Below are 26,052 nucleotides of genomic sequence, written 5' to 3'. Positions count from 1 at the left end.
CACAAACTAAACAACAGTAACTCTGATTTTACCTGAAATTGTGTTGGACACTGATATTAGATCTGCAAACAAGAAACTAGGATTATTAAAGTTTTGATTAACTTTAACCCAAAAAAGAAACTTAAATTAGACGACCTTTTTCTAAATTAAGCAACTGAGTGAACTGACTATGGAGTGTTGATATGAACGACTTGTCAATTAATTACAGAAACTCACAAGTGAAAGAGAACCTACTATCAACTTATCAAGGAACAAAATCTAACGAAGTTCCCTTTACAGAACTGAGAAAATTATTTTGCTGCACTACCAAAACTTCTAGTTCTTTTGTCTTCAATCTATAGGGTGTTTTACATGTCCTGCCCATATACTATCCTGTTTTTTTGTTTTTTGATAAGATGCCCATATACTATCCTGGAGTTTGAACCTTAAACTTTGTCAATATGTCTGCAGATCTTGGCATCTTGCCACTTGCCACTTGCCACTTCTCAATGTGGTGTATCTAAATATTTATGTACTAAAATCCACTCTGATATTAATTTATCCAAAAATCTAGGACCCAATGTGAAGGCAGCCTACAACCTTGACTTAGCATTTCTAGGATCGTTGAGACGGTGACCCAGCCAGAGTGCCAGCCTTATAACCGTGTTCACTCCTCACTTCCCAAATTTTCAACTCAATTTATTCCCCTCTTTTCTCTCCTTTTAAAACCAAACCACCTCTCTTTCTTTGCACTCCCACCATGTTTATACCCACACTACACTCTCACCACCTCCTCCTCCTCTACACCTCTCTCCTTATTCTCTCCACCACTACCATCAATGCCACCATATTCAAGGAAGCACCTCAATTCTACAACTCACCGGATTGCGCAGTCGTCATCGAGGAACAAGACACCTCCTCCTTTGTTTGCTCAGACCAAGTAGTCCATGTTGCTATGACACTCGACGCTGCGTACCTTCGTGGCTCAATGGCCGCGATCCTCTCCGCCCTTCAACACTCATCTTGTCCACAAAACATTGACTTCCACTTCATCGCTTCTGCCTCTACTGACACTCATCATCTTCACCTCAGCATCATAAATTCTTTCCCTTACCTTAGATTTCACATCTACCCCTTCGACGATTCTTCCCTCCGCGGTCTCATTTCCACGTCTATACGTGCAGCACTCGATTCTCCACTCAACTACGCTCGCAACTACCTCGCTAGTCTCCTTCCAATATGTGTTAAACGCGTCGTGTACCTTGACTCTGATCTGATTCTAGTTGACGACATTGCTAAACTCGCTGCCACGCCTCTTGGGAATGAAGACGATGAGTCAGTAGTTTTAGCTGCACCGGAGTATTGTAACGCGAACTTTACGACCTACTTCACACCAAGTTTCTGGTCTAATCCAACACTATCGCTAACATTTGAAGGTCGTAAAGCGTGTTATTTTAATACAGGTGTTATGGTCATTGATTTAGAGAGATGGAGAGCAGGAGACTATACAACCAAGATTATAGAATGGATGGAACTTCAAAAAAGAATGAGGATCTATGAATTGGGTTCTTTACCGCCTTTTTTACTCGTTTTTGCTGGAAATATAGCTCCAGTTGATCATAGATGGAATCAACATGGGCTAGGGGGTGATAATTTTAGAGGACTTTGTAGAGATCTTCATTCAGGTCCAGTAAGTTTATTGCATTGGAGTGGTAAAGGTAAGCCATGGGCAAGACTCGACGCGAACCGGCCTTGTCCGTTAGACGCGTTATGGGCGCCTTATGATTTATTACAGAATCCATTCACTCTTGATTCATGAACATAGAAGATGTTGGAGTGAAACAATCAACTTCTTTGATTCTTGCAAGTTACTGAGAATGGATGAAAGAAGATGAGGGCAATGAACCAGACAGCCAGTACAATGGACTTGAATTGGTATGTCTCTCTGCATTGAATGTTCTTAAAGTCATTAAAGATGATGGATGGGATTTGAGTTGTTTGTAGATTATACGGATGCTTACACAAAACAGGTTGAATACTTGAATATCTCTGTTCATTGTTTGTACCCTCTCTGTAATTAAACAGATGTATCGAAAAATAATACAATGAGAAAAACAAGGGAAATTTTGCCTATTTTCATCTTATTTGAATTCTGTTTTTTTCTTTCATTTGGCCAATGTATTTTGTGTAACTTATTTTATATTTTTTACACCTTTTTTTGTTTCTGCGAGTTTAGAAATTTCGAATTGAACTCATTTTTTGCAAGATGATCAACAATTTACTATGAAAGCTTTTCACTTAAAGACTCATATACGAGACAGCCACTGCCGCCTTCTGGAGTGAAGGACTGCCTGTACTTTGTTTAGGCCGGTGTCACGTTGTGTGTCTTAGTCCAACATGCCCAACATGATCTAATGTATGGATCAACTGGCATTGCTACCGAACCACTGTTTTATATTAAATAGTGGATTCCTTGTCAACAATTTTCATTTACTAGTAGTCTTTGCCAATAAAATTTAAATTTATCTCTAATTAAAACCATTAGCTGAAAATCCTGAAATAACCATACTGATATGAGTTTCATCAGTTTGAATGAGCCTTCAAGTTTGCTTTTGAAAACCATTACTATATGAACTTTACAACACTGGAGAGAAAAAAGAATTGGCTGGCCATATGCCAAACTCTAGCTAACACTACTAGTTTCGCTGATTATTATGCTATAAAGCTCTTGATGTTGATACATGCATTTTTAAACCAATATTATGACCCGTTAATCGTTGTCATTACTTATATAGCTTTGTGTGTTTCTTTTTAATAATAAGAAATTAAAAATAAAATATAAGCTTGTGAGTTTACTAAATCAATGGTTATTAAATAAAAAGATTCAGCGATTCAGACATTTGGTTCACAATCTCAGATATGATTTTATCTATTTGGACTACAGGGGTGACAGTTACATAGCAATGTACATAAGGAATTTAGTGTACTGCCGAGTGCCGTCCCTAAAGAAGTCGAGGTCCCAAAAAGAACGAGCTTTATTTATTTTTTCAGTATACAAGAACTATTATTACATGTATTGCTTTTTCTCTCTACAAGTTGGCTTCTCAATCATTTACAACTTTTATTAAATTATTGTATAACCTTTTCAATGATAATTTTAAGTTGTGCTTGGTCAGATCTGGCAAATTTGGCTTTCTGTTAAAGGAAGCTTTTCTTCCATTATTATGAATTAAGAAATTAAGTGTGTTCTGGCCATTCAAAAGATATATTGTACAATACCGCGTGTTATTAACGTACTGTGCTTAATTTGTTATGTACTTGTATCATATTCCAAGATTTGTTTAGTACTTTAGTGTGTATGTGGTTTATGTTAAAAATTAATTGTGGTTGATAAAAAGAAAATAATAATAATAATAATAATAATAATTATTATTATTGTGGTTGATGGGGCACAAGGATCCTTGAAAAGAAAAAACAAATAGATTCTAAGCCAAGTGAGAAGTTGAATACGGAGAACTGGATCATCAAACTCTTTCCATGATTCCATCCCTATCTCAATTTTTTTTACCTCAATTATATATATTCTATTTTTCACCTTGTCTATATTTTTGTTAGAAAAATAGATGTATATTGAAAGTTCATAGTGTAGTTGTGACACTCTAGATTGGGTTTAGTCTCATATCGGTTAGGAAGTCGTCTAGAATCCTGGTTATATTGGACGAATATCAGTTACTAATGTCGAGACTTTTTGAGTTAAAATTTCACACCCATGGTTGGGCAGGCTTTGGACCTGAGCCATTGAGTGACGTAACTGGGAACAGTATCGGCATTGTTTGAATATGTGGTAATAGAGTCGTTACATTGGTATCAGAGCCGAGGACGACTCTCTCCTAAGCTGGTGGGAACACCTTGGATTGGGTTTAGTCCCACATCGGTTAAGAATTCGTCTAGGATCCTGGTTATATTGGATCGACTACCACTTATTAATGTCGATGCCTTTTGAGTTAAAACCCCACACCCATGGTTGGGCAGGCTCTGGACATAGGCCTTTAAGTGACATAAGTGGGGACAGTATCGGTATTATTTGAGTACGTAGTAGTAGGGTCGTTACAGTAGTAAACACATGAGACTTGAAATTACACAAATCTATTGAGAAATGAATGAGATATTTGTCTCAAAAGTTATGCCACTTGAGATGAAATTGCTGAAAAATGAGTGTGAAAAACACTTAGTCCCACATGGGGTGACCACCAAAGAGTTGTTGAGTTTATAAGGCCCAATTGTGGCTACTTGGGTTGGGCCCTAAATGTATCACTAATTTTCCGTGGAGACGGAATGCAGTCAAGCTCCGTAAGAAAGACATGCACGTCGCCGTCCGACCGACTGGGCATGGGAATGAGAAGGTGGTATGTAGTGTATTCTTTTTGGACAACCAATTTTTTAACAATTTCTCTTGAAACAGTAAAGAGAGAAAAAATGGTACAACGGTTCGAAACGTTGCATTATACTGAAAAAATGTGATTGTTCGAAAAGGCAACACTCTCCAATAAATATTGGACGTTGTGGTTTGAAGAGACATCTTTTTATGCATATCTTTTCCTCTCTGTTCTTAGTCAAAACATAATGTTGAGTTCACTGATTATGTGAAATTGCTTTCCATATAAGGAAATTAAAATCCGTACTATTTAGGTAGGGCAGAGTTCGGGTTCAGGTTGGATATGGCTATATCCGAATCCGAACCCAAATAGTTTGACAATATATGAACCCGAACTTGAATCCGAATAAAACCGAAATTTAATATCCGAACTCGACTGAACCGATTGAATAACACTAAAAATTCAAAAAAAACCCAAAAATTATATCCTAATCCGACATACCCGAATCCGAACCCAACCCAAATAAATAAACAGATATGAAAATGCACCCGAACCCGATGTATTCGGTAATCGGGTCGGGTCGAATTCGGGTTTACCCGACCTGATTCCCTGCCCTATATTTAGGGAGATAGTTTCCAATCCAACCTTAAAACACCGTGAGGGGAAAAATCTGTCTTAAAGACATAATGATCATCACTAGGCTCGGATCAACATTTATGTACATTAGAGAGAAATATTTGTATTGTTGTGGTAATTGGTAAAGAGTAAGTATGATAGGGAATAGAAGGGTAGAGGGGCGCTCGCCCTTCGTTTGTTCTCTCATAGGGGGCGCACGCCCTTGAACCATTTTTAGTTCGATCTTTTATTTCCGTAGGGTTTTAATTGGTGGACTTTAGGAGTCTTTTAAGTCATTGTCTGTTTAAGTGTTTGGACGCCTATTTAAAGCGATGTTAAGGTATGTAAAGGGGACTTATTTTTTTTTTTTAATTTTATTTGATTGACTCTTGATTAAAGATAAACTTTTATCGATTCTCGGTTAGAGATCGATTTTTCAGATTGTTTGAGAGCTAACGCAGCACCACTCCTACATCAGTTGGTATCATAATCAGCTACGGACTGGATATGTATGATAAAGAGAGCATGACCGAACTTTCTAGGTAGATAGCATCGCTAACCTGTCAGGTCGCCGCCTTTACTCGGCAGCTTGACCATTCTTATGAGCATTAGACACTAGCAATGGAAGATGCATTGAAGGTAAAAAGTTCTAAAACTTCAAACTTTGTTGATGTGGTTGAAAAAACTTCAATTTTTATTTTTGAAGTTGAAGAAAAATTGAATTTTGTTGATTAGGATTTACCCCCTTTGTTTGATGAGGAGTCTGTTGAAAAGGGGATGTATTATCAAGTTGGTACAATGAAGGATTATTTGTTTTGTGTTTTGTGGATCCAAGTTTGTCTATATAACTTCGAGGAAAGATCTGGTTGTGTTGGTTTAGTACGTTTGTTTGAAGGTTTCGCAGATCCGTTCCTTAACGACTTTGCAGATTTATTAATGGAAAAGAATCATTGCTTTCTTTTCAAAAGATATTTGTTTGTGCACGTTATTATCGTCAAACTATGCAAATTAGTCAATATCGTTGCAAAGTTCGAGGACGACTTCCGTCTGTTTTGCTATTCATCTTCTGTCTTTGCGCCAGTAACATTCGAGGACGAATGTCCTCCAAGACGAGGAGAATGATAGGGAATAGAGGGGTAGAGGGGCGCACGCCCTTGGCTTGTTCCCTCATAGGGGGTGCATGCCCTTGAGCCATTTTTAGTTCGATCTTTTATTTCCGTAGGGTTTTAATCGGTGGACTTTAGGGGTCTTTTAAGTCATTGTTTGTTTAAGTGTTTGGTCGCTTATTTAAGGTGATGTTAGAGTTTGCAAAGGGGACTTCTTGTTTATTTATATTATTATTTGATCGACTCTTGGTTAAAGATCGACTTTTATCGATTCTCAGTTAGAGATCGATTTTTTCAGATTGTTTGACAGTTAACGCTCCACCACTCCTACATCAAAGTGATAGTGTGATACTAACATCTACTTATTATGGTTGTGGTTCCTAACATTTTTAGTGTCTGTAGATGTTGGTTATTTTGGGACTACGACCTGATGATCTGTTGGATAGGAAATGACTGCACTCTTCTTGGGATAAAAGTTGCCTACGTATCAAGTTTCTCGGGGTAAACTTGAATCAAGCCTTACGTAGTTCATCTCTCTCTATTTGTAGATGTGTGTCTGAACCGTTATGGATTGCAGATCCACCTTGTATGCTATCTTGATGATTTGCCATTACTTTGATGTTACAAAGTAAATGTTTTCTTGATTGTTGCGTTGACTGAGCTCCAGGATTGCGCTAGTTGATATCTTTCCATGAATGGCTGTAACTGCTGCTGGTAACGACCTGGGTGTTGGGTCGTTGGTATGATCTGATGTTGTGGGACGAGATGAAGACGTCCTGCCTTGTGGACACGTGCTCTATAGTATAGAACGAAGGGTACTTACACAATCCCCTTTACTTTTTATTTGTTCTTTGGACAGCTGTTGCGTGGAACAAGAACGGTTTAAAAAGTAAAGTTTGAAAGCACGTGTCTGACAGCTGGTTTGTTTTGAATTTAGGTTTTGGGAAATGTGCGGGAATTGTTGGGCTGGATTTGTGGGCCCAGAGTTACGGCGATTTGTGGGCGAGTAATGATTTAAGTTTTGGGAACACGAAACGTTTTGATTGTCTCAAGGTGTTTGGGTAGTTGAGGGGTTTTTGAGTTGTAGAAGCATTTTGTTTGTTCACTTTTCAACCAAAGGAAAAAAACAATCCAGAGTGAAAGAAAAAAAGAAAAAGAGAAAGAAGAAGAAAAAAACTTCTCGTCCTTCTTGAATCAGGTTCGTTTTTCAACTTTAAAAGCTTAAGCTTTCTTTCTTTTTTTGATTGTGCAATGTCTATGACTAGTGATAGTTTGAGTGGTGAGGTTGAAGTTAATGAATGGAGAGAGAGAACTATAAGTGAAGAAAGTGAGGAGAGGGTTCGTAGTGGTGATGAGGCTTCGTCGTCTTCCTCGTTGGAGACGGTGGATGAGAGGAAGCCTAAGTCGGTGAATTGTTATGCCGCTTTGAGTAAGGAGTTTGGTTGGGTGAAATCCGACCTGGTCATATACGATCTGGTTGGGGAGAAGAATTTGTATACTAACGACTACGTTCCTTGGGGTGGAGGAGTAGTTGTTTGTTATGGGCAGTTGAAGGCTGGGATGAGGCTGCCCTTTTCCCGTCTTACTGTGGAGGTGTTGAACTTTTTGGGGAAAACCCCCTGTCAGCTTGTGGAGAACAGTGGGAGGGTTCTCCATGTGTTGGACTTGTTGAATGACAGGGGCTACAACATCTGTTTAAACGATGTGATTGAGCACTTTGTTTTTAGGAGGTTGGGTGTTATGAACTTTAGTTTTCATGTTTATAAGGGGAAGTCTCCTATTATTGTGGGGGTGAGCAAGGAGGACTGGAGTCGTAGGTCGTTGTTGGCTGCGGGTAGATATTGTCCTCCTGGTTTGGAGATTGATAAACGTGTTGTACAATCTCGTGGTAGGTCGTAATGTGTGTATTTTAAATTATAATTTGGACGTTCTGATTTATTTGGGTTTGTTTTTGCAGAGATTTCTATCCCTTTTCGTACGAAGAACGGTGTTATTGAAAGGTTTGCTTGTTTGAGTTTGGAGGATAAACAGGCTTTGTTGGGGGAGGTTGCACATTACTTTAAGAGGCGTGAAGGGAAGAAAATCAACCGTAAGAGGCTGGAGCAAAAGGCTAGGGCTCGCAAGGTAGTGGTTGAACTTTCTGATTCTAGCTCGGAATCTGCCATGGAGAGGGAGAGTCACAAGAAAACACCTATTTCTGGAGTGAAAAGGAGTGGAGGTGCTGGTGACAGCCGTTCTGGTGGAGCTAGGACGTCTGGTGGGGTCGCTGAACACCATTCTGGTGCGGTGAAGACGGCTAGAGAGGTGACACCTTCCAGACGTCCTGAGTTAGGTGACGCAAATCGGTTGTCATCTCAACGTTCTGAGCTGGGTGACGCAAGTCGCTTTGCATCCCAACGTTCTGAGCTGGGGGATGTGGCATGCTCTGCATCCAACCGCTTCTCCTCTAGTGATGCAGATCGTTCTGCATCCAACTGCTTCTCTTCTGGAGATGCGGGTGTTGGAAGTGCTGGTGGTGCTGCAGGTGGCAGTGCTGGTGGGGAGGGTGATGCTCCCACTTCGTTCCGAAAGCCTAATCTGAAAAGGCGTTCCGAAGTGGTTGAGTCGGAAGGGGCTAAGAAGGCCCGTACTGAGTCTGAAGACCGATCTGGTTCTGTTGAAGGTCGTTCGTCTTCAGGTCGGGCTCCTCTGAAGAGGATAAACCTGATTGATTTGGCTCATGATGCTGGCTTGGCTGAGGCCCATGGAAAGAAGAAAGTTGGTGAGGCTGAGCCTGTTGCTGAGCAGGCCAAGGGGTCAGAAAGTACGAACCCAAGTAAGAAAAGTGATAGTGCTGTCCTTGATAGATTGGTTACGTATGAGGACCCCTACAGTATATTGCCGAAGTTTGTTGTGAATGGTGACTGTAGCTTCAAATTCCCTTTGGTTAGTGGGGCGTTGTTGGAGAGTATTGTGCTTGCCGGGAATAGGCGCAAGCTGGATAGTAAGGGTATGGATGTGAACTTTGTGGAGATGGAAATGTCGTTATGCTTTGTGAGTATTCTTCCTTTCTGAGCTTGCTCCTTTTTGGTCTTGTTGATTTTGATCCATTTTAATGTCTATATTTGTTATTTTGTTTGCTAGGTTCTGGCGATGTATCGGAAGCTGAAGGATATGGCGTCTATCTCTGACTGTTACAAGAAGGAGCTGGATGCCAGCAAGCAAACTTGTAGCAGACTGGTGGCTGAACAGCAAGTGGAGAGACCGGAGGTTGCAGGGCTGAAGGACTAAGTGCAACAACTTGGTGGTAGAGTGGCTCTGCTGCAACCCGCTATGGATTCCGCAAAGCTGGAGGTTCAGCAATGGGTTGATGAGTGCAAGAGGCTGCGCTCCATTGCTGAACGAGTTGAGACTGCATATAACGACTTGGTGGACATGGTGGAGAGTGGCGATGTGTACGTGTTGTTGGATGACTATGTTGAGGCTTTGGATAAGTATGATCGCCTTAAGATGTCTATTGAAAGTGGGGCTGCAATAATGTCTACTGTAGATGCTGGTGTAGATGCTAGTAAACCATCTGATCTGCCATCTGACCAAGTCGTTGTGCCACCGGTTGCTCCAGCTGTTCCTTCTGTTGTTTCTGATTTGGATGTTTCTGAAGTTGTTGTTGATCAGGTTGTCGATTCTGGTGTTGTAGAGGGCGGTGATCTGGACCCTTTGAATGTGGATAATCTTTTTTTGTGAACTAATTCTGAACGTCTTGTGCTTGCTCTTGGGTTGGGAAGTCTTTGAACGTCTTGTGCTTGTTCTTGTTCTTGGGTTGGGGGGTTTTTGAACAATATTTACACAGCTCTTTGTTCTTGATACTGATACAATATTATTTTTTGATGGGGATACTGAGGCTGTTTTCCCGGGATAACCTGGGGGCTTCAGTATCTAACCGATTCTGTAATTAAAAAAATTTAAATTACTTACTTGTTGAAGTCGGCTTGAAGTATGCATGTGATTGCTTTTGTTTTAACTGATTTGTTGTTTGACGACCTGTGCTGCGTAGTACTAGTCCTGATGGACTGCTTGTCTTTGCTAGGTCGTCTTTTGCCACAGGCAGTAGAGCGTTTAAGTATGGCCTGATGCATTTGCGTAGTTGGTACCTAGGCTTCGTCTTGCCCTCAGGTGTATGCCCTGATTCGTTCCTTTTGGGGGAATTTCTGATTGGTATAATTAGCCTTTGAGTGGCCATTATATTTGAGTCTGTCTTAAATCCTTTGTGAGGTCGTAAGTTGACTTGGGGTCCTTTTGGGGGTCCCCTAGATTGAATTTGTCTGATAATTGGCCTTTGAGTGGCAATTACAGTTAAACCATACCTAACCCTGGTGTTGGTGTTAGGTTGGTTTAGGGTCCTTTTAGGGGACCTTGATTTGAATTGATTGAAATTAACTACTGCATGGCTATTGTTGTTAAGCCGTTCTGAACTCCGTCTTTGATATCCGACCTGACATTGTGATGTTTTAGGTCGGGCTACGTAGTGTGAAATGCAAGGTGCTTATGTAATGCAAAAATGATAGCTGCACTCAAAATGTTGATGAGATTTAATCCATATTGACTTATGTACTTGGAGAAAAAAAACTTATTGATAAAAGCACTTGAGGAGAGCTGTATTCCAAGGTCGGGGAAGCCTATCACCAAGCTGGGTTTTGATCCAATATGCGCCATTTCCAACGACTTTGTCAACAATGTAGGGGCCCTCCCATGTTGGGTCGAGCTTGGCTGGTGCTAAAGTCTTTTTGAGGACTAGGTTACTAGCTTAGAAAGATCTTGGGACGACCTTCTTGTTGTAAGAACGTTGGATTGTTTGGTGATACTGAGCTAGGGATATTGCGGCAGTTTTTTTACGTTCTTCTAGGAAATCAACTTCTTTTGCCAAGATGTTGTCATTGACTCCTGATTCAACAATGTCGGAATGTGTAGTTGTGATTGTGAGTTCTGATGGTATCACTGCTTCCGTTCTGAAGCAAAGTGTGAAAGGAGATTCATTTGTACTAGATCTAGCTGTTGTTCTGTATGCCCATAGAATGTTTTCGAGTTGCTCTGGCCATTGGTTTTTCTTGCTTTCCAACTTCTTTTGGAGGTTTTCTTTGATGGCCTTGTTGGTGATCTATGCTTGGCCATTGCTTTGTGCATATCTAGGTGTAGAAAATGCTTGAGTGATGCGCCATTTTTGTAGAAAATTCTTGACTTGTGTGCCAGCAAATTGTGTTTCGTTGTCCATGACTAGGGTATAGGGTAGACCAAATCTAGTGATGATATTAGTCTAGATGAAGTTGATTACATTGACTTCCTTGACTTGGACAAGTGGGATTGCTTCAACCCATTTGGTGAAGTAATTTGTGGCTGCTAGGACGTATTTGAGCCCTGATTTCTTTTGTGGGATGAATGGTCCCATGATGTCTAGCCCCCACATGTGGAACAGTCATAGGCTAGATATGTTGATCAATTCTCTTACTGGACTTAGGTGATTATGGCCAAAAGTTTGACATTGGAGGCATTTAAGAACGTACCGTTTTGCCTCAATATGCATGCCTGGCCAATAATACCCTTGGGCGATTGCTTTGTGTGCCAGTGATCTTGCTCCTGCGTGGTTGCCACATTCACCTTTGTGGATTTCATCGAAAATGAGTTGTCCCTCCCTTGGAGTTATGCACCATAGGAGGGGTCCTCCAGCTGATTTGCGGAACAGTCACTACACCATAACAGGCTATTTGCAACGTCAAAAAAGCGTTGCGAATAATTTTCGCAACGCTTTTTAAGTGTTGCAAATATGGCGTGGGTAAAGTGTTGAAATTTTTTGCAACGCTTAATAAGCGTTGCAAATATAAATTTCCAACGCTTTTTAAGCGTTGCAATAATGATTTGCAACACTTTTTATAACTATTTTGTACACAAATTTAAAATATTTGCAACGGTTTTTTTTATTTTACCAACGCTTTTTAAGCGTTGGTAATTTGTAACGGTTTTTAACCGTTGCAAAGTTGTTAGTTAATTTAAAAAAAATTAATTTAAAAATCATTTGTAACGGTTATGAACCGTTGCTGATGGGTTGCTGATAAAAAAAAAATAAATTCTCATATTTTGTAGCGACTAGCTAAACCTACAAAAAGATGCCCCCTCTTGCACCATATACATAAATCATAAATTATTATTTAAGCTAAATTTATCCTGTACACAATACATTTTCATACTATTTTACAAAGAAACCATAATATATATGGGGAAAAAAACTGATAAAGTACAACACTAATCCAACCATATACATTCACAACTTTGAGCGATTTTCTAAACCTCACAAACTTATTGTTGAACTATCACCATAAAAAAAGTTTTCATACTATATGATCCTAAACAAGAGATAACAGCTTGCGTTGTGGAAAACCCTACGCCCATTTACTTCCACAAATGCTCCAAAAGAGATCCTAGCATTAAGATAAAATAGTCGACCAAGAAAAGATCATGAAGCAGACAATAAGGGGATCAAGACCAATTCAAACGCTAAATACTGATAATCTAAGGTATAGTGGATTGAGCTTAACAGTAAAGAAGGACTAGGGATTCTCACCTTTGCATCAAAACCCAAATGGAGATTCATGAAAGATTCACATTATCAAGCACGAACTTATCTCTCAGCAGCAAACAACATTGTTTGCCTGAATGCATGAAAATGCACTTTCACACCCCTACAAACAAACAAGTAAAGTTTTAGCTTAACAACAACACCAATAAGCAAACAATAATATTTCATTAATTACCTTGACGGCAATGTAGTGAAATCCATTTCCCACTAAATCTTTAGCAAAATTGAACCACTCTTGATATGAAACTTGAAGTCAATTCTCATCCACGGATTTTCTCTCTAAGAATCAATGCCTCATATCTTAATGCCAAACAACTCTGCCAAAGTCAACGAAATTAATACAAATCTATTCAAGAAACCAGTAACGCCAAAGAAAGAAAGATAATTATTACTATTATTACTACTACTACTAATACTATTACATTTGTAGAACTTTTGACACTGGTTTCCATGAATGGAATTCCAATTTCATCAGCAAAAGCCTAAACACGTATAAGAATAGATGTCAGAAGAGTAGTTAAAATTTAATTACTATCTCCACTGCAATACATAGTCTTTAATTATACACAGAGGAGAAAAATATTTAAGTTGAAGCCTCTAACCTCTCAAAAGCGGGCAATAACTAAAACAATGATCCATTCTTTCTTTGTTAAACCCCAAGATCAAATCAACCCAAGTGAAGCCCAGTATATCAGTTGCAAACTAAGCACGTACACTCAATGTGTGATAATTCCATAGATAACAATCATAACATCTGTGGCAATAGATACAGCTGAAGTTAATTAAAAATAAGGTTTCCTTGTTAAAATGCAATTACCTGCAAGTGACACTTGGCATGGAATTCCGATAATCAGATGCCCTTGGGATACCTTTTGATTGTTGCACCTACATACAAGTAAATTACAATCAGACATAAGAAAGTTCTTGTGAATCCAAGAAAAGCACTTAACGTACCTTAAATAGTTAAAATACCTTAAATAGACGATATTCATGAATAGTTAGTTACCCATTTGTTTTTAGCAGTTAAATCCCATCTGCTATTAGGCACTGTTATATTCTTTTATATTTCGCTAGTTTGTCTTCTCTTCTCATCGGTGATTCAGTGAAGTAAGGCAAACAAAGCAATTAAGCAACACATGTTTACATCCCATACCACGAATATACTATTTTAAGAGTGTCTTACGCAGAAGAATAGATGCCTTTGTGGCAGTATAATCCCATGAGCATGAGGGTGCTACTGATCAAGAGGGAGCTGATGCTGAACACGAGGGGGCTGCTGAGATTTCTAGTGCTGCCGAACATGAGAGGGCTGCTGAAGAACATGAGGGGGCTGCTGCTGAACATGAGGGGGCTGCTGCGAATTTTAGCGCTGTGGTTGAGGATCAGGAGGATCTTGAGCACGAGCATGAGGGCAGTGCTGATGCTGTCCATGAGGGCTCTGTGGTACATGAGGGCACTGCTGTCCATGAGGATGCAGAGCGCAACCCGGCAGAGAAAGCTCCGGAGAAGGCAGCGGTGAATTCCACTGCAGAGAAATCTCACCCAGAGTGTGCGACAACTGCAGCGTCTGAAGGGGAGTATAACACTGCAGAGAAACACTCTTCAGAGGGAGTCACTGAGTATTTAACTTTAGAGGGTGCGAATTCTGCAGAGGGAGTTACTACTGAGCGTTTTCCCTCTAAAGTGCACACATTGGTAGCAAGCCTGACTTTCAGAGATCCTGAATTTCAGAAAATCTTAACACCATTGAAATATAAACAAACCTTGGCAAGGGGAGCAAGATAGTTGGTAGTGCAACTTGCGTTGGAGACAATGTTGATGTCTGACTTGTATTCATTCTCATTGACACTGACAACAAACATGGGAGCATCTGCACTTGGGGCAGAAATGACAACCTTCTTAGCACCACCCTGTGCATTGACAACCCAACACATTTTAGAAAACAATATATATAATTAGTATGCAACCATAGTAGAGGCACAAGAAAGTCAATACATAAAAACTACACAACCAGGAATGAAATAAAGAAATCCACTTCATTTCAATCCTATCAGTAGAATTTCTTCTAGGAATAAAATGAAATCAAATTCATTTCAATCTTATTAGTAGTATTTAAGTAGATATATATCCAACCAAACAAATTTTAATTACTTTTAAATATCATTATTCTACTCTGAGCTGTCACTGCACATACTAAGAATCCACAAATGAACATGAGAAAAGAACCTATCTGTACTAGGGACTACCGGTGTATAATTAGAGTTATATCTTCATATGGTATGGTCATTTTTGCAATTAAGACCTATGTAGTAAAAAGTCTGGACGCTGGAAGTGAGCCTAGGGGATATGCGATGGGCCTAGGCACTTGGGGTGAGACTAGGAGATGGATCTAGGCAAGCCTTTGATTGAATAGACTAAGACCAGTATATAGAACTGTATTAACAGAGGAGTCGACCAGAAATTTTCTTTCCGCAAAGCAGAACTCATTGGTGAAACTAAACTCACTCTCAGTAAATCCACAATAAACTAAATACAGACTGAGGGTCCCAGGTGTTTCTATGAAAACTTACAGCTAAAAATTTGTATTCACGTGTCCCTGAGAAAGTTGGATCCAAATCCTGCATAGCATAGGCATAATGACTAATTAAATTCTACTAATGTGCTATAGATAGGACAAAATAATAATAATAATAATAATAAGGAATTAAAAGAAAATGAAGAGATGCCGGATAAACCTGATATTTCTCCAGTGCGTTGGGTATTGCAATGGCGTCGCCTTTACAGAGTTGGCAGAGACCAGCATTGAGAAGATACCCTTTGACATTGTACTTTAGAAGGTTATTGTTGAGTGAGTGACGCACTATCTCTTCATAAATCTGAACCGCCTTTGCATATCTGCAAGTATGTGCATATATTTGTTTAGTTATTTTTTTTTCTCTCACAAGTAGAATTCGTCATTATCAGGGGCAAACATTCTCAAATAATGTTTACTCTTGCCAAACATGCAACTAACGCACTGCAAGCCTGACACTTGAGTATGAGGCATCTGAGTCCCTTTAGGACATGTTTTTGGCGATGTGGATACCCAGATGATGCCTACAAATAAAAGGATTATTAATACTTAGCATGACAGCAAGCAGGTTAAGTTGGTGGCCACTGGAGTTTTTTTTCTATTAACTGGTGCAATCTTTTGAGACACATCCACGCCTTCAGCAAGGGGATAGGGTCTCTAAGCATCATGGTCAAACTACTATTGACTGACAAGGTTTTATGTGGTATTGTTCCATAACACCGAGAATAGAAGGGTTCACAATCAGCTTACTGGGAAGTGAATCATGGAATACAAAGAACCCCAAAGCCAAGTATAAACCAAAAACAAAACAGAATGAAGAGTATCAACGGGAGGAATAAAAAATAAATAAATACAAGGATTCAATAATCAATATCATAATTAAGGAAAGGAATTTACTGTTCCAATTGAGCAGCAAGCTGTGCAACTTTCTGCTTGCACTGGTTTGCAGAAGTGGTAACTTCTTCACTTGAAAAAAGATCTGCTGCTCGTTCTAAGTAAGCAATAGCCTGAAGAAGATCTTGTTCAGTCTCATATAACTCCCCAATTTCCTGCACAAAGATGTGCTTCCGTGTCATTACACATATTTAAACTCACATGCGCTATGAACTACATCAAATCAATCCTAAATATCTATCTATATGCATATTCACTTCATTGTGAAAACTCGAGAGTCCCACGCTCAAGCATAATAGAAAATAAAAAAATTCATAGGATTATACCAAATAGGATAAGTTATGCATCTACAGCCCACACTTTATAATTTCAGACATGAAATGGATTTTTAACAGAATATAGGGATTTCACCTTGGCGTGTCTTGCAGCCATATTTAGTCTGCCAATTTCTGTAAAACAATTCACTGCATTTTCCAAGCACGATATGGCCTCTGCACACGGCCCAATGTAAAAAGGAGCAAAGAAGATGAGATGAGTTCAAAAAATAACAGATAGAATGCCAAAATGACATACAACTATTCAGACAAAAAACTAAAAGAATAGTCAAAAGAAGAGGCTGTAACAAAAGAAGTTCACATATCGTGCTTGAGAATCAGACGTACAGACCCAGGCTCAGTAGTTCAATTTTCAATATCCAATATATTGTCTTCATCTTTTATGATAAAGCCATCTCTATTCAGATTATTAGTGTGTGGGGGAAAGAATATTAGCATTCAAAAGAAAAAGAAAGAGAAAAGGATATCACGGACCAAACTCCGGTGCAGTTTTTACAGAATACGACAACAAGCTTCAAAACAGTAAGAAAACACTTAGGGACAGAAAGCTCGACATGCTTTTTTCTATCTCTAAGAATAAAGTTTTTTACTTTACTATGGAAAATAAGATATTTATAATCAGACGAGGAAAGCCAAGTATGAAAAGAATATGCTACACTGATCTGTGCTGCCTTTCATTCATATATCCATTGCCTTCCATGAGAAAAAAGAAAGAAGTGTACTTACTTTGCCCATTCCATGGCTTCTATTTTCTTGGTTTCTGTTTCCATCCTCTGTGCTTTGATATTCTTTATCATCTCCAATTTGGAATCCGCCAAGGGATCCTTGTATGACGGGGCATTTCTCTTTGGCCTAGACCGTGCTTGGCTCTTCCTCTCATGCCCAGAATCATTATAAACTTCCTTTAATTTTTTCTTCACGGGACTTTTCAATAAATGGAGGAATGAACGCCAGTGCGAAACATTCTTACGGTTCGGTTGAGCTTCACAATCTGAAGTATTGGCCGTGGAAGAACTTGTTTCGGATTCTAAGCTCCTAGTGCAGTTATCTAGAACTCCTCTTGGAGAGGATTCACTTGTTCTGTTCTTGTCCATATCTAAGTCACTCAAACCTAAGCAGAGGAAAATTATTTGTCAATAATGAAGATTGGTGTATTATGATACTTTAGCAATATAACGAGAAAATATGGAAACCCTTCTTACCTTGGCTAGGAAAACAGATATCAAACAAAGTTATCAGCTTCTTATCTCCAATGCGAAAACACTTGCCTTGAAGAGGTTTCTCTATGATGGAGCTGAAACAGTTAATGTTGCTGCAAGAGAGAAAGATACTTATTAAGAAACTGATGTTTTGGCCAAAAAACATATTAGGCTACCAAATCATAACAAAAAAAAAAGCATAACTGAAATGGCATCATCCAAAATCAGGTGGTTGCAAACTTGCAGTTGTAACATAACCGAACAGAATACCAAAAAGGGAAAAAGCTAAAAGCCAATCGCAGAGAAGTAGAACTAGAAAAACCCAAGAGTATCCAACTATATGAAATGTTCAAAAAGTGCTTTTATGTATAAATACTTTGAATAAGCAGCAAAAGCCCCCAAAAAGGAATGGAATCCCACTAAACAACAACTGGAACTAGAAAAAATCACAATAAACAATAAGAATCATTGATTCAACATTCATAAAAATTCTCTGTTTACAAACTTTAATATAGTGCAACATATGGACACTATTTGAAACCAGAACAAAAACATCAAATAAAATTTTAGCTAATGTTATTGAATAGCAGCACAAACTCTACCAAAACAAAAGACCACAACTAAGAAATAGGAAGAGGGTGAGACAAAAAAAGAGGAGAGAGAGAGAGAGTGTGTGTGTGAGCAAAAGCAGCTCAAATAGCAAATTATCCAAAACCTCTGCTTATTTGTCATCACTAGCACATAATTTATCAAACTAAAAATTTCCAAAAGCCCATTTCTCAGAAGAACCAAATGATAATATACCATGAAACAAAAACATCATACTTCATCGTAACTCCAAAGACAATATCCAACCAACTCAAAAACTCAAAAAGCTCATTTCAAATATATATATATAAGAGCCAAATGATACATACCATACACTGAATAGAGGACTAGAGAAAGAGAAAGATCAGCGTGGAAAATGGAAAAAGTGCTTTTATCATTGAATTCCAAACACATGCACCCACACAATAGCACTTAACATTCTCATTGAACCCTTTCTCTCTCTCTTGAGTCTCTTCTATTGTACCCACGTCTGTCTGAGTTACCCAGTTTCAGGTTTCTAGTGCCCAACAAAAGAAAGCTAAGTAGGTAGGAAGTTTGAAAGAGAACTCAGAGAAATAAGAAGAAGAATAGGAAGTTTGAAAAAGAAAATGCAGCTTTGCATATACGTTTAGATCTCATTGGAAATCGTTTTATACAACTTTCAACATTCCAAGATGATATAAAGTGAAAAACAAGAGGGGGTGTGAAAACTCTCAAAAATAAATAAGATCATGAGACCTTGATGAACAATATGTTTCTCCTACAACACAGTCCCACTTGAAAGAGAAGAAGAAAAATTAGGCAGCCAACAAAAACACCAACCACCAGATCATAGAAGAGGAATTAGATACCAAGTGACGCTGCAACTTGAGACAAAATATGGGCTGTGGACACTAACTAAAACAACCACTAGCTAAACATCCATTTCTTGCAATGTCGATAATCAGGACTAGTTAATTAAGGAAGAAAATGAAAGATTATTACCTCAAACTGCAAGAAAATACGACTGTGTCAAAACGGACTTCCAAACTCTTTGTTTTCTTCTTCTTTCTTTGATTGAGGAGTGCGAAAATTAGGGATCTTGAGATAATGCGGCGGAGAGAGAGAGAGGAGAGAAAAAAAAAATTATGTTTTATATTTTGATATTTTTGGTTTCTCTCTGTTCGCGAAATTTTTAAGTTTGTAACACTTCTTCAACGCTTTTTAAGCGTTAGCAATTAATTCCGGAAATTCACCCAAATAAAGCAACGCTTTACAACATTACCAACGCTTATTTAACGTTGGAAACTTACTAACGCTAAATAAGCGTTGCAAATCAAAAAAGGTGCGTGTTGCAAATATCCTATTATGGTGTAGTGAGTCTTCCTTTGATAACTGTGTATCTTGGGGCTAGGAGTTGTATTGCACGAGCATGCTTTGTTTCTGATGGGACATCACCATGTAAGATGAACTTGAGGAATGGGCCCATCCAAGATTGATTGATTTCTTCTTCAGATGAGGGCTGGAAATCTGTGAGGCTGTTGATATTTTCTTACTAGTAAGCAGGTCGTTCCAGAATGTCAATATAGATTGTGGTCGGACATACCTCTTGTGTTTTGGAGGCTAGGAAAGCCAAACTATCTGCATGTATGTTGTCCTCTCGAGGAATATGGTCTAAGGAGAATGTTTTGAACGAGCTGATTATGTCATAAATGACTTGAGCATACTTTGCCAAGTTTGCTCCATTCGTGACATATTCCTTGGTGATCTGCTTGACGATTAGCTGGGAATCGCTGTAAGCTTTAAGCTTTGACACTTGTAGTTGTTGTGCCATTCGGAGGCCTATGATCAATGCTTCGTATTATGCTTCATTGTTGGACGTTGCGAAATCGATTTTGATTGATTTCTGTAGCTGGGCTCCCTCTGGTGAAGTTAATACAACCCCCAGTCTACTACCACTGCTATTGCATGCGCCATTTATGTGGAGGTGCCATATGTCTGGGGTGGCTTGTTGATGGAGTGAAGCGATTGGCTCGGGTTCCCAGTTGACGTCTTCGATGGGGAAATCTGCCAAGAAATCAGCAATGACCTAGCCTTTGCGAGACGCTCTAGGAACGAACTCGATATGATGTTCTCCGAGTTCTTCAGCCCATTTGGCCATGCGGGCTATCTTGTTGTTAGAACTCAATACCTGTTTGATGGGTACATCAGTAATGACCTTGATGCTGTGAGATTGGAAGTAAGGTCGGAACTTCTGAGCTGAGTAGAGTAAAAAAAACATTGTTTTATCCATCAGAGAGTAGTGTATTTCTGCATCTGCCAATGTCTTGCTGGTGAAGTAGACCGACTTTTTGATTCCATCGTGCTCGCGAAAGAGAACTGAGCTGATTGCGAAGTCAATCGTTGCAAGGTATAGCCCTAGTGTTTCTCCTTCTTCTGGTTTGGACAGGACGGGTGGAGTTGATAAATAGGCTTTCAGGTCGGTGAAGGTTTTGTGGCACTCGTCTGTCCAAGTGAAATTTGCTCCCTTTTGGAGTATTTGTAAGAATGGTCTGCATTTGTCAGATGCTCTTGAGATGAACCTGTTGAGGGTTGAAACCATGCTAGATAACTTGTAGATTTGTTGCTTTGTGGTTGGTTCTGACATTTCAAGGAGAGCTCATATCTGTTCTGGGTTTGCTTCAATGCGTCTTTGTGAGACGAGGTAACTTAAGAATTTCTCTGAGGCTACTCTAAATACGCATTTGGCTGGGTTGAGCTTCATCTTGTTTTGGCGGAGTCGTTCAAAGGCCTCTTGTAGGTGGGAGATGTGATCACCTGCCTTTTCGCTTTTGACCACCATGTCATCTATGTAGACCTCCATAGTGTCTCCTAGCAAGTCTTTAAACATTTTGGTGACCAGTCTTTGGTAGGTCGCTCTTGCGTTCTTCAAGCCGAAAGGTAGGACGTTGTAGCAGAACGTACCTTGCTCGGTTATGAAGGACGTCTTTTCCTGGTCTTCTTCTACAAGTGGTATTTGGTTATATCCACTGTATGCGCCCATAAACGATAAGAGCTCATGGCCGCAAGTTTGATCTACCAGTATGTTGATTTTTGGTAGGGGGAAGCTGTTTTTTGGGTAGTGCTTGTTGACGTTGGTGAAATCTATGCAGAGTCGTACCTGACCATTCTTCTTTGGAACGGCTACTATGTTGGCAAGCCAGGTCTGGTACTCGACTTCTCTGATGAATCCCATATTTTTGAGCTTTTTTATCTCTTTGTTGATGGCTTTTTGAAACTTGAGTGCTAGCTTCCTAGGTCGTTGCTTGATAGGCTTGATGGTTGGATCTACATTTAACTTCTGGCAAGCGACCTGAGGGTCGATTTCTGGCATATCGATATACGACCAAGCAAAAACATCTTTATTGAGAGATAGAAATTTGACAAGCTGCTTCTTGAGCTTGGGGTCTAAGTCAGCCCCTACATAAACAAATTTTGGGTCATCAGTTGTGCCCAAATTGACTTTTTCTCCTGGTTCTATTTGAACTTGTTTTCCTTTTAGCTTTTCTGATGCATTTCTTTGGAGGGTTTGGATGTTTGAGGATCCCGCCTTTTGGGGCGCCCTTGGCCGATGACCTGAGGCTTAGGTGAGGTCGTAGTGCTGACTTGATTACATCAGTGAGCTTCTAGTTGGTTGCTTCTGAGCTCCATGATGCCTCTGGGACCAGGATATCGTAGGACCTGGTATATGGTTGATGGAATTGCTTGGATTTTATGAATCCAACGTCATCCTAGAATGGCAGTGTAGGACGACCTGACATCGATCACACTGAAGCGTGTTGAAGTTTTGACCATGTCATCTTTTTCGCCAATATAGACTGGTAGGATTACATCTCCGATGGCATCTATACGATCTTCGTTGAACCCATAGAGCGGTGCATTGGCCTCTATCATCACCGAGTCCGGTAGGTGCATGTTCTTGTATGTTTGATAGAATAGTATGTCGCATGAGCTCCCTGGATCGATGAGGACTCTTTTGACTATCCAATCGTTGATTTTGACGTGCACTACCAAGGCATCATTGTGAGGTAGGCACACCTTTTCTAGATCATCTTCTGTGAATGAAATTTTTGTTGTCTTCTTAGGGTCGGTGGGGTTGATTATCTCGGCTTTGTGTGAGAGGTGGTAGATTTCTTGAATTGCTCCCACTCTTCTGCGCTTCTCCCGACCTGAGATTTCATCGTTTGAGGTGTCTGTAATCATGTTGATTACTTTGTCCTCATCTTGGTTGGAGGAGTGATGTCTCTTGTTGTGCTTTGACCAACCTGGAGACTTAGATCATCGAGTTGATCTGTTCGCTTCGCTTCCGTTGTTGGCGTGTCGCTCATTCTTTGTGGCTCCCCGCTACGTGGCGTTTGGCATCCAGTTTGTGCCTCAGATCGCTTTCTGGCAAGAACTCTTTTAATTTGTCTTCCTCTACTAGGTCTTAGAGGTAGTGCTTGAGGCTCTAGCAATCATTGGTGTCGTGGTGGTGGAGTTTGTGAAAATGGCAGTATGGACGCTCTGGTATGGCTATCACCTTGTTGATGTTTGTTTTGAAGTGTGATGTTGTATATATTTTCTTCAGAATTTGACTTGGCGTCCTAGAGAAGTTGGAGAATTCCCTCTTTGTGTATGAGGGTTTGCTGGCGTTGGATCTCTTGTTGTTGTTGTTGTTGTTGCTGTTTGAATATTGCTTGCTTTCCTTGGGGTCTGGCTCGTTGCTAACTGCGAGGACTTCTTTGCCTTTACGCTTGGCCATCCACTCTTCGTACTTGATGTATTTGTCGACTCTGTGATACAGGTCGGCTGAGGTGTCTGGCTTGTTGCGCATGAGGGACCCTGCTAGGTCGGAGTCATCCAAGAGGGCTCTTGTGAACGCAGAAATTGCGAAACCGTCACTGAGTCCTGATTCCAGCGAGAGGAGGTCCTTCTTAAAAATTCCTCTCGCTGGAATCAGAACTTGCTTGAGCTCAAGAAGGACCTCCTCTTGCTTGATTCCATGAGCTTGCTTGAGCTGGAACAATGAGTCCAGGTCGGCGCACTTCTTTCTGTTGTGGACGAGCTCTGCTACGAATGTCTCAGCAAGGCTGTCGAAGTTGTTGATCGAATCTGGAAGGAGTGTGTAAAACCAGTCTATTGCTCCGCCCTTTAAACTGGCTGGAAAAAGTTTACACTTCAGGTAGTCGTAGTCAGGATGGCTGTAGAGTGCTAGGATTTGGCTGAAGCGAGCTACGTGCTCGCCTGGGTAGGAGGTACCGTCGTACAATGGGAACTTTGGTTGGATGAACTTTGAAGGAGGTTGTTTGTCTCAGATGTCTTAGATGAATGGTGATGCTTTGTACGTCTCTAACATCTTCTGAGTGATTTGGATCGCGCTTGCTCTTTCGCTTGACTTCTATAGTTTCTGTGCGAAGTCTTCTAAACGCTGATTGGTGGTGTTGGTTAGGGTTCGCAAATGTTGTTTTGCTCCCCGGCTTCGTGGTGGTGCCATTGTTGGCGTTAGGTTGGCCCTTTTTAAAGCGATTGTGCGGTTTTCTTGTTGCAACGTGATGAAGGCTTCTTGGAGTGTCCTCATCTGGTCTGCCAATGCTTATAGGTTGGGCTCTATTGTGGTTTTTTTTACCAGTTTTGTGGGCTTGAGAAAAGAGTGGTTGTTCTTTTCTTAAGGAAACGAACCGGCAGACGGCGCCAATGTAGATGTTGATTATTTTAGGACTACGACCTGATGATCTGTTGCGTTGGCTGAGCTCCAGGATTGCGCTAGTTGATATCTTTCTATAAATGGCTGTAACTGCTGCTGGTAACGATCTGGGTGTTGGGTCGTTGGTACGATCTAATGTTATGGGACGAGCTGGAGTAAGACGTCCTGCCTTATGGACACGTGCTCTGTAGTGTAGAACGGAAGATACTTACCGTGTCATTATAAAAATGATACTTGGGTGTAACATGTAACAAATCAATATTTGGTACGGTTGACAGGTTTCCGTCAAGAGGTTTATTGGCTCTCCACTGCTCACAAATCAAAGCAGAGAAAATAAAAGCCATTGATCGGTTTCATGGTTATAAATTTATAATATCCTTTCTTCTTGTAATCTATCTACTTGTTTATTCTTCTAAGTAACTTACAATATATGAATATCTCTTGTGCATTAGATAGCCGTAGTCCAATTTCTTGAGCTCGTACCCATTTCGAGTCAAGTTGCCGGAAATTGCGAAAAACGGTTCTTGTAATTGCACGTGTAAGTGTGTAACATCATGTTTAAACTTTAAACTCATCAGGAGAGATCCATGTTTCTTTTTGATGAGGGTCTCTCTGACCATGTTGAGTAATATTTCACCCACAATTGGCTGCTTAAGTGGCGTGCTTGTTATTGACCATTTATTACCGGACGGTGCGCTCTTAAATTCATTATCTTAAATCGTACACAAGTATAACATAAATTTACAAAGACATCCCATAACTAAGCTTTTGAGTACGTCAACAGAGTCATTTTCTCAATGTTAGATCTTGTGACTTTCTGTTTTTTTCTCCGTAAAAAGATAAGTTAACTTTTCCCAGAGAAAAAAACAATAGTACTAAAGCAAGCATGAAGAAAGAAGAGTTTATGATTGGTCAAGAGATTGAAGTAGCAAGTAAAGATAAAGGATTTGAAGAGTCATGGTATCTTGATACTATAGTACGTCCAACAAAAAGCAAAAAGAGTAGCAAGTTTCTTATACAGTACAAAACCTTGGTTGAAGATACAGACACAAGTTTCTTATGCTTCCCGAAACCAAGTATACTACATTGTTGTTTTTTATTCTTCATTTCCCAATTCAAAAAGTTAAAATGATTACTGGGAAAGCTAGTTTTCTTCATTTAAATGAGATTTCAGAATCATGAACTATGGCTGTATCATATATTCATACTCAGTATGTTTGACTCACAACTCACAAGTTTTAGATCTAGAATTTTTCAAGTATATTTTTCAATGAAACAGAAACGAATGAAAGAAAAACGAATCGAATCAAGTCACAAGTCGTTCAATATATGAATTTCGAAGAATGTTAAGTTGTAGCCGTTCAATATATGAATTTCGAAATGGTCGACACAGTGAAAGGCTAAGGAGAATTAATTCAACAGTGCTAATAGAAATATTATTAGTTATAATTAAAAATGTTCTTCATAGTTCATACATATCTTTCAAAATCAAAATCAAGCGTGCAATTGTTTGTGATGATGCCTTCTACATTGTGTGGTCTTCACACAACTTAGAAAACGAACTAATGCCATCCTTAAAATTACATAATTCAGTGGATTAAAAAGATTATAGTCGAACTCTTGACAAATCTTAAGATCGATATGATGTTCAGGAACTCATATGTTTTTCAAGTATTTATATTTTTCAAAATTTAAATGGAAAAAAATAAATGCTTACTTTTTAGATTTAGAATTTGGAAACTATAAAATATCCACATCATCCATGCTCCGATTACTCCGGTGAATAGTTTTTTCGGAGAGAGAAAAAATTTTGAGTGAACTGTTCGGTATTGTCAAATACTATCGAATTTGAGATGTATTCGGATAATTTTCGTTATTTGCTGTCGAATAATAAGTTATTTACCGAAAATGCGACCAGCGATACATTCTGAGTAATTCGTTTTGATACCGTTTTGTTTTTTTGAAAAACCAAAATATCCACCAGAATTCCGACGTTTCGTTCGGAATCGTGAACACTAATTTAATGAGCATTGCCTGGGCTTATACATTATCTCTTCCATAAACTTCGCCACATATCTTA

The 26,052-nt window shown here is 39.5% G+C and overlaps 1 protein-coding gene and 1 pseudogene across 8 annotated transcripts; one reads left to right on the top strand and one right to left on the bottom strand.

Moving 5' to 3' along the window:
* The first annotated feature begins 675 nt into the window (after window positions 1–675).
* Window positions 676–2,112, top strand: LOC147514548 (putative galacturonosyltransferase-like 1 pseudogene; annotated as a pseudogene). Its single transcript, XR_015208559.1, has one exon. The product of XR_015208559.1 is annotated as a putative galacturonosyltransferase-like 1 pseudogene (transcript).
* A 10,173-nt stretch (window positions 2,113–12,285) lies between these two features.
* On the bottom strand, window positions 12,286–19,413 carry LOC147514547 (alpha-soluble NSF attachment protein 2-like). 7 transcript variants are annotated; one of them, XM_086583732.1, is made up of 15 exons: window positions 19,256–19,413; window positions 17,687–17,796; window positions 17,211–17,595; window positions 16,561–16,640; window positions 16,153–16,304; window positions 15,419–15,578; window positions 15,254–15,301; window positions 14,447–14,593; window positions 13,867–14,283; window positions 13,501–13,568; window positions 13,286–13,385; window positions 13,106–13,165; window positions 12,859–13,000; window positions 12,669–12,786; window positions 12,286–12,525 (listed from the first exon to the last, which is right to left on the bottom strand). In XM_086583732.1, exons 4-9 carry the CDS (start codon window positions 16,579–16,581, stop codon window positions 14,047–14,049), a joined length of 765 nt encoding a protein of 254 aa, XP_086439858.1. In that variant the 5' UTR covers window positions 16,582–16,640; window positions 17,211–17,595; window positions 17,687–17,796; window positions 19,256–19,413; the 3' UTR covers window positions 12,286–12,525; window positions 12,669–12,786; window positions 12,859–13,000; window positions 13,106–13,165; window positions 13,286–13,385; window positions 13,501–13,568; window positions 13,867–14,046. The 7 variants fall into 7 exon arrangements, with proteins under 7 accessions (XP_086439858.1, XP_086439879.1, XP_086439844.1 ...); XM_086583753.1 differs by having other exon boundaries at window positions 13,286–13,568; window positions 13,867–14,387; XM_086583718.1 differs by having other exon boundaries at window positions 13,286–13,568.
* Window positions 19,414–26,052: the final 6,639 nt, after the last annotated feature.

This window comes from Coptis chinensis, chromosome 2 (genome assembly GCF_015680905.1).
Source record: "Coptis chinensis isolate HL-2020 chromosome 2, ASM1568090v1, whole genome shotgun sequence".
NCBI classification, from domain to species: Eukaryota; Viridiplantae; Streptophyta; class Magnoliopsida; order Ranunculales; family Ranunculaceae; genus Coptis; species Coptis chinensis.
This window is presented reverse-complemented; position numbering and strand designations above follow the sequence as displayed.

Coding starts and splice junctions, on each gene's coding strand:
- LOC147514547 (XM_086583718.1), bottom strand. CDS start 16,581: ATGGCTGCAAGACACGCCAAG. Junction 16,305..16,560: donor TGGCTGCAAGACACGCCAAG/GTGAAATCCCTA, acceptor ATCTTTGTGCAG/GAAATTGGGGAGTTATATGA. Junction 14,594..15,253: donor GTGAATACAAATTTTTAGCT/GTAAGTTTTCAT, acceptor GTCAATGCACAG/GGTGGTGCTAAGAAGGTTGT.